General features: G+C 44.7%; 1 protein-coding gene across 2 annotated transcripts in view; it reads left to right on the forward strand.

Moving 5' to 3' along the window:
• Positions 1-8,415, forward strand: part of chd7 (chromodomain helicase DNA binding protein 7) — an 85,055-nt gene that overhangs the window by 70,326 nt on the left and 6,314 nt on the right. For both annotated transcript variants that reach the window (XM_014018960.1, XM_014018959.1), the window contains exons 27-33: positions 2,917-3,020; positions 4,804-4,933; positions 5,129-5,235; positions 6,102-6,522; positions 6,616-6,824; positions 6,922-7,914; positions 8,156-8,316. In XM_014018960.1, coding sequence (XP_013874414.1) covers positions 2,917-3,020; positions 4,804-4,933; positions 5,129-5,235; positions 6,102-6,522; positions 6,616-6,824; positions 6,922-7,914; positions 8,156-8,316 — 2,125 coding nt within the window. The remainder of the gene's footprint in view (positions 1-2,916; positions 3,021-4,803; positions 4,934-5,128; positions 5,236-6,101; positions 6,523-6,615; positions 6,825-6,921; positions 7,915-8,155; positions 8,317-8,415) is intronic.

Here is an 8,415-nt window from a genome sequence, read left to right on the forward strand (position 1 = left end):
ACTCAATGGCTACTGTGACAGACCAGTGTGTGTGTGCACGTGTGTATGTGTGTGTGTGTGTGTTTGTCAGCGTATGCCAGACAAGAGCATACGGGGTCCCATCGTGCCAACATATGCCAGGGGGATTTAGTATGCCAGTCTTGGCGTGCACACACATGTTCGTGTGTGTGTGTGTGTGTGTGTGTGTGTGTGTGTGTGTGTGTGTGTGTGTGTGTGTGTGTGTGTGTGTGTTTTGCCAAGGCCAGGCATGCTGCTGTTTGCAGAGATAAGGGATTGTTTCCCTGGTTTCTTCTCTCCTCCTGTCACCCTCCGTCTTTCTGCCCCATTGTGCCTCGCACTCTTTCTCTCCACAACCAGCTGGAAATGCCATTCACTTCCCAAAATGAAGAATGTTGTTTTTGGTTTTTTGTTCCTCCACACAGTAGTAGTGGGATTTTACATAAGAACCATTTGCAGTTTAATTGCGTGCATAAAGACGTGTGGTTCTGACGGGATTCTTAAAAATTTATCAGTGAATTGGTGCCACACCTGGAAACAGTTAGTGTGTCAGGGTATCAGTGTGTTGAATAGCTTGATATCTCAATTTAGTTCTACTGAAATACAAAGTTTTATGCATACTCACAAAATATAAACTCACTTTTAACTGAGTACTTTTGGGTTCATAGTTGTACCATTAAAAAATTTCATCACTGTTACTGAAAGGCCCTTTTTTCTGCATCCAACAGCCAGAGCCAATCAGGAGCAAAGAAGTGGCAGATCGTTACCTCTGATTGGCTCTGATCTTTTACACAGAGAGCATTACTGTGTTTGAAATCACATCTTGTGGTGATACAAACCATTACAGAAAGCTACACAAAACTTGATACATTAATCAGACAGGGTTGGGCCAAATTGTGTCATGCAATTATCAGAAAAACAACATTTGCCACCATTCCGCTGTAATTAGTGCCATGTGATGACGTATTTTTGTGTGCGATGCACTTTCACTATCAAGCACACGTTAGTCCGTGGTAACTGCTTTACTAAAGATATGAAGCCACTCCATATTGTGGAAAAGGTGGATTTCAATTCACATTTTTACTATTTTAACCTGCTAAAATGGAAAAGTTGGTTTGACTGATATTGTACGTATTATTTCCCAACACAGGGACGCTGATTTAAGGTCAAAAACATGCAAGTGTTGTCTATTATCATATTAATTGTTATCAAGTAAATGTCACAATTGATTTTTATTATTTATTTTTTGTTAATATTGATCAACCCTATGGTCACATAAAAAATTAGATGGACTTTTTGTGTTTAAAACAACAGGTATTGTTCCTCAAACACAGCCCTGACTGTATGGAGCACTGCCATCCACCTGCCTCTCCTGCCCAGAGGAACACGTCTGACTCTGGTCGAGCATCAGAAGTTTAACATGATTTATGGACTACAGAAGGTCATGGGTTAAGACACTGGTGGCCTGCAGGCCAGATTTGTGCTTCGATTAAAAATAATAACTTCAGGGTTCCCACGGGTCCTTGAAATCCTTGAAAGTTTGTGAATATAAAAAAATATTTCAAGGCCCTGGAAAGTTTGTGAAAACAGCCAAAAATTACACTTGTCCTTGAAAGCCCTTGAATGTTTTTTGGGGATTGAAGTTCTCTATTTACAAGACTGATTTTTCTGTAAAAAAAAAAACATATTTGTTGCAGTGGATAACTCAGGATTACGGTGAACTGGCGTGGCTTTCAACAAATAACGTGAGCCGTAGTCATAGTTTTAGCCAATCAGAGCAGAGCAGGGTGGGTCTTTCTGAGCCCAGGTGAAGCACCACAGCTCCTCCTGTCCTCACCGAGCATCTGGACATGTTCACATCCCCTCCTCCCAATCTGAGCTGCAGAACCTCCCAGGACATAATTACATGTCCATGTGTTGTAGATATGAATGTAGGGTAAACATTTAATCCACTTTCTTTCATTGATTCCCAGTTTTTTCATTGAATTTACATATTAAAACTGTCTATTGGTAACATTCTGCAGTAGCAGTAGGTAATTGCTGTCTAGCGTGATTCTTGAATTTGAGGGAATTGGTACTGGAAAGTCCTTGAAAGGTCCTTGAATTTGATGTTGACCAAAGTGTGGGAACCCTGTAACTTTCACTTTTATTTCTGTTATCAAGTCAGTCGACATGGACAATAACAAAAATACCAATTTTTCTTCTTTGATTAGGACAGTTCACATTAGTCAACATTTCCACAATTCATGGCAGTGTAAATACGCAGGAATTACCACAGTTGCTAAATATCTTCTTTTGTCCTAAAACAAGCACAAAAACCAGACACCTGACTTTACAATGTGACTTTTTAACATGTCTTGTTCTGGTCAAAGAGCCAGGGGGGAATTGTGTGCACGCAGGTGTCACAATGCATCTTACTGGAAATGTGTGCACCTGTGAAACCAGCATCGGATGTTAGTCTGCAGCCCTGCCAAAACAAACATGTTTTAAGCTTTTAAGTTAAAAATAATTATAGTTTTTGACCTCATAAAGGCTAAATTATTTACTGATGTTTCATTTTTTAACTGACAAAAAAATTTAGTCATTAAAATATTCTTCTGCAACTTTACCTAAATTGATTTCTTAGTTGCATTATTCTGCGATTAAGAAATCGATTCCAGTTTTATTTTTGTTAATCCGCTGCAGTCTTATTGCTGAATGTATCAGGCCGTACAACTTTCAGTGATTTGCACAAGTTATAGCAGAGTTTTTTATGTGTAAAATGACTTGTTTAATTTTTATTTAATCTTTCAAATCTGATCTGTTTCCTGCTCCTCTTTCTTTTCTGTTCTGAACAAATGAAGATGAAACCCAGAAGAGTTGAGTTTGATGATAACACAACATTGTGTGTGTGTGTGTGTGTGTGTGTGTCCTCGGCAGTGTGTTGGATATCTGGATTCCTCAGCCGTTTCATGCTGAAGTCCCAGCTGACTGGTGGGACAGCGAGGCTGACAAGTCTCTGCTCATTGGCGTCTTCAAACATGGTAAGGACACACACCAGCACCCTCACACTCACTCTACGTACAGATCCACACTTAGCTGCGTGGCAGCCACAACACACACACACCTCTTTACACAAAACTGCACACTCAGATAATGTCAGCACCTTCACACACACTCAGACACTCCAGTGGCTTCCAGCAGAGTTACACATCATGCAGGCGGTTACACACACTGGACGAGCACGCACACACACGCACCACCCACTTGCACTGCCACCAGTTGATTGGTGTTGCCATGGCGATGGCGGTACGCAGCTGGCAGGCTCAGTGTGCAGTTGGGTGTGTGATTGATGGCTGTTTTCACCACTGGCTGTGTGTATTCGTGCGCACACACAGTTACAGGTGTTGATTCTTCTAAACATGACCTCAGCGTTTGAATAACAAAGTTTGTGTTGTGTGTTAACCAGCAGCTCATTGTTTCAGTCATTTCAAAGTGTTGTGTTAATCTGTAAGTTACACACCTCTGGGCACAAACTGTCTGACTTTACATCTCAGACACGCAGTGAGGATGAGGAAGAGCGAAAAGTGAGTTTGCTTTGTGTAGAGACCCTCATTTATATTAATTTGACGTAATTGTCATGATTTTTCTATCATTGCCACCTTTTATGATTCAATTAGGACACACACACACACAGAGTGCAACACAAAAGGCCTCACCCATACTTAATCATAATCCTCATTCACCAGGGAGGCCCTTCGGGGGGGGACTAACACACACACAGGCACACAAAAACAATGCTCGACTCACACATCCAGAAGAGTGATGGCCTCTAAAGGTCCTGATGATTAACGTTTGGCTGCGGGGCAGAGCTGTGAGAGTGAGACAGAGCTGTGAGAGTGAGACAGAGCTGTGAGAGTGAGACAGAGTAACGGTTCGGAGCAACGCCTTACATCTTTCCTAATGGAAATTTGATGGAGAGAACGAGGGAACGAGAGATGAAAGGTTAAAGAGGCGGAGTGGTTGTTTTACTCCGGCCCTCCTGTCTCCTCCTATCCTCTTTCTTTCCTTCATCTTTTCCTCTCTTTGTGTGTTTTTTCTCCTCCTCCTCTCATGCATTTTTTTCTCATCCCATCTTTTTTCTTTCCCTCCCCCCCCCCTCTCTCTCTCTCTCTCTCTCTCTCTCTCTCTCTCTCTACTTCCTGACGTGTCTCAGTAGGATCTGCACATTCTAATCTGTTCTGCCTGAACGCTCCTAACGGACAAACACGCACAGTTTCTCACACTCAGTGGCTCACTTTCACACAATCCGACACACACACTTACTTTACTTGCTTTTTTTTCTCCCCCCGCTCTTCTCTCGTTTTTCCCCGACACAAAAAAGCACCTGCAGGCTCACTTAGATCAGCACACACTCGTACATGCGCATGCAGAAGTGCACAGGGAAACACACACCGTCTCGTCAGCAGCTGGCTCCTGGGGTCTGCCCTTCTGCTGCTGTTTTTGTCTATTCCTTCATGTATAATGGATGCTGTATACGCATGTGTTTGACTGCGGAGCTTTTCCATCCATCTAGCAGTTAGCTTGAAAGCCCAGCTTGTTTCCATCCTTCTTTCTAGGAGTTTGTAATAACGAGGAGCAGTGATTAAAATATTCCCACACAAATGGATAACCCTTTTTGACTCGATGTGCCACCAATTGTTTTTTTCCTTGTTACTGGAGGATCAAACTAATAAAACTGGACTATGAAACCCAGTTTCCAGCCTCCTACACCTCCAGATTTTATTGTAAGGTGCCTGCTCTCCTCACTTTTTCTTTTCTCTTTAGGCTATGAGAAGTACAACTCCATGCGTGCCGATCCAGCCCTGTGTTTCTTGGAGAGAGTGGGCATGCCAGACGCCAAAGCGATCGCTGCTGAGCAGAGGGGCGCTGACATGATGGCAGATGGTGTTGAGGGGTAAGACAGCGGGTCTCGCTGACCAAAATGCTGCCATTTCCTCACTCATCCATGTCGATTTTGTTGTTTTTGTGTAGTCTGAATGTGATGCTTTGTCTCGTGCTGCTGTAACCTTGTGTCTGATCGATGTGCAGATTAAAATTTAAAGCAAATAAAATAAACTGATGACTTTCTTGCTTATTCCTGTAACTCCAGTGAGGATGAGGACCCAGAGTACAAACCCATGCGTATGRCTTTTAAGGATGACATGGACGACTTCACCAACTCTCCACTCGATGACATGGTGGAGGGCGAGGTTGAAGGTCAGTTCTTACATCACACACACACCTACTATGTCTCTATATCCTTGTGGGGATTTTCTATCCACTTCCATTCATTTTTTGATAATTTTATATCCTAACCCTGACCGTTTACCCTAAAACTAACCTCACAGCTACCTACCTGATACTAAAACTAACCTAAACTCTATTCACACATTGGTCCTAAACCCAACCCCCTCACCCAAAGTCAGCCTCCGAAGTCGTGCGGACCAGGCTTTGGTCCCCACAAGGATCATTCAGTCCCCATGAGGCTGCATTTTCCTGAAATATCGTCCCCACTAAGTAGCAAAAACAAGGGTACACACCCACACATCCTTGTATTTGCATCAAAGTGAGGACATTGTATTGACTTCCATTCATTTTTGTAACTGTATTTATGCCTAACCCAGACATTATTTTCCCTAAAATAACCATTACTGGTCTATAGTTAACCCTAACCTGAACCAGAACTTAATTCACACCATACCTCTAAACCTAACTAGTAAAATTAACCATTACTGGTCTATAGTTAACACTAACCTGAACCAGAACTTAATTCACACCATACCTCTAAACCTAACTAGTAAAGCACAGCAGAGCTGCAAACAAACTGAGGACATTGAGAAGGTCCTCGCTTTACATCAAAGGCCTCACTTTGATAGTATCTATGGTGCAAATTGTCCTCACTCTGTAGTAGAAACAAGTGCACACACACACACACACACACACACAGAATGAGAAGAAGGTTCAAGCAGAAGTATGTTTCTGCAGAAATAAAGTAAAGAAGTAAATAAACAGCATTTGGAACAACAGCCTTGTTGTCCTAAATAAATGCCGTTAAACAGTTTTTAATCTTCTTTTTTCTGCAGTCAAATCGGGTGAAAACGGTCAAAGCGCTCCGACCGCAGGCGGAGCTTCGGGTTCCAACGAGCGACTGTACTGGCCCGCGGCCTCAGCCCTGACGGCTCGCCTGCGTCGTCTGATCACGGCCTACCAGCGCTCCAACCGCAGAGAGCAGCTCCGCCAGGAGGCTCTGAACAGACCCGACGGCCGCCGCCGCCGACGCAGGGAGTTCCTGCCTTCCATCGCCATGGTTCCTGAGTCCGGGGGCGGGGCAACCTACATCCAAGATGGCTCGGGGATGTTCATGACAGAAGGAAGCCCATATTTGGCCAAAGGAAGCTCCTACTTTGCCAAAGGTGGTCAGTTCATGCCAGACTCTTCTCCGGTGATGACCRCCAGCTCCCTGATGTCTGATGGAGCTATGTATTACAAAGAGAGGAGACAAAGGTAGACTCAGATTTAATCTGTATTTTACTGTCATTTCTGTTAAAAATTATGTAAGAATTACAGAAATCCTCATCACGTCATCATCTGTTGCAGATGGACGCGTCGCGAAGAGGCAGACTTTTATCGTGTCGTGTCCACGTTTGGAGTTGTTTTTGACACGAAGCATCAGAAGTTTGATTGGGCTCAGTTCAGAGCTTTTGCCCGGCTGGACAAGAAAACCGACGAGAGCTTGGAGAAATATTACTACTCGTTCATCGCCATGTGTAAACGTGTCTGCAGAATGCAGGTCAAGGCTGAAACAGGTTAGAGCGTCCTCTGTGAAGTGATTTGAGCAGAAATTTATTTTCTTGAAAAATAACGAAATGATGGTGTTTGACGAAGCTCCGTTTCTTTCATCAGAACTCCCAGATCCGACTCTGATCATCGACCCCATCACAGAGGAGCGAGCCTCTCGCACCCTGTACCGCATTGAGCTGCTCCGCCGCCTCAGAGAGCAGGTCCTGCCTCACCCGCTGCTGTCCGAGCGCCTCAAGCTCTGCCAGCCCTCCCCAGACCTCCCAGAGTGGTGGGAGAGTGGGCGCCACGACCACGACCTCCTCCTGGGGGCCTCCAAGCACGGTGTGAGCCGCACAGATTACCACATCCTTAATGACACCACTTTGGGCTTTCTGGAGGCCCACCAGCGTTACATCAGTCAGCGAGGGTCCGGTGTTGGCGTAGGACCCCTGGGAGAACCCTCTAAAGTTGGGGTGGGAACCGTAGAACCAACCTCCGCTCCACTTCTAACCCCCGCAGAGCTGGCTGCTGCTGCCGCCGCTGCCAGAGACGCTGTCGTTAAAGCAGAAGAGGAGGAAGAGAAGGAGATAAAGACTGAGGAAGACAAAGGAGAGATGGTGGTGAAAATGGAAATAGGAGGAGATGCCGTCATCATTCCCTGCACAAAGACTGAAAACATAAAYGAAGAAACAGAGAATCAAGGAGAAGCTGGAGGACAAGACAAGGCAGTCGCTTCATCAGTGAAGGAGGTCAAGACAGAAGAAAATCCACCAAAGACTGAAAAAGATGATCAGGAAGTAAAGACGGAGGAGCAGACTGACGGAGACCAGAAGTCCTCAAATGACCAAAACAAAGACTTGACGGATGATAAAAGTAGTTTCAGCCCTGAAGACTCTCTGAACAACCAGAAGGACTCTGACCCCGAGCCTCCAGAACAGCCAGACCCAACCTCTAAAGCACAGCTGGACCACAAGATGGCAGAGGAGGACGATGGAGAGGAGAGGGAACCTCCAGAGCCTCTTAAATCTCCCAACTCTGCTGAGAAGAGCCYAGAGGAGGAAGAGGAGGAGAGGCTGGATGAAGATGACAAATCAGAGAAATCTTCTCAGGCTGAAGGTACCGTGTCTTGAAGCTTTGGAGTTGCAAAGGAATAGTCCTTTAATACTTTAGTTTTTTGTGGTCGACACTCATTATTCCTGACACCAGCTCTCAGAAACGGGCCTATTTCTGGTGTCGCCCCTTGTGACTCATCAATGTTTTAATGAGCGTTAGATCCCAGAAAAAAAAACTGAAATGAGACTGAATCCCTTGGTAGCTATTTAAGTATCGCAACATGACTTTGTTTCGTTCTGTACAGTGAGCGCAGAGCAGAAGAACTTCGACGAGGAGAGTATTACTTCTCTGAGCACATCTGTTCGAGACGAGACCAGAGACGGGTTCTGCCCCGACGACCTGACAGAAACCTCAGCACTGCAGGCCTTGCAGGAACGCACCTATGGCTTCTCGTTCTGGCCTAAGGTGAGTCCAAAACCAGCCAACAGCCACTCGTTTAACAGCACTGTTTTGTTTAAAGGGATCCCTGATTAGTTGTAACATTAGACTTTATTTAATAAACAT

The sequence above is a fragment of the Austrofundulus limnaeus genome, unplaced genomic scaffold, assembly GCF_001266775.1.
Source record: "Austrofundulus limnaeus strain Quisiro unplaced genomic scaffold, Austrofundulus_limnaeus-1.0 Scaffold206, whole genome shotgun sequence".
NCBI classification, from domain to species: Eukaryota; Metazoa; Chordata; class Actinopteri; order Cyprinodontiformes; family Rivulidae; genus Austrofundulus; species Austrofundulus limnaeus.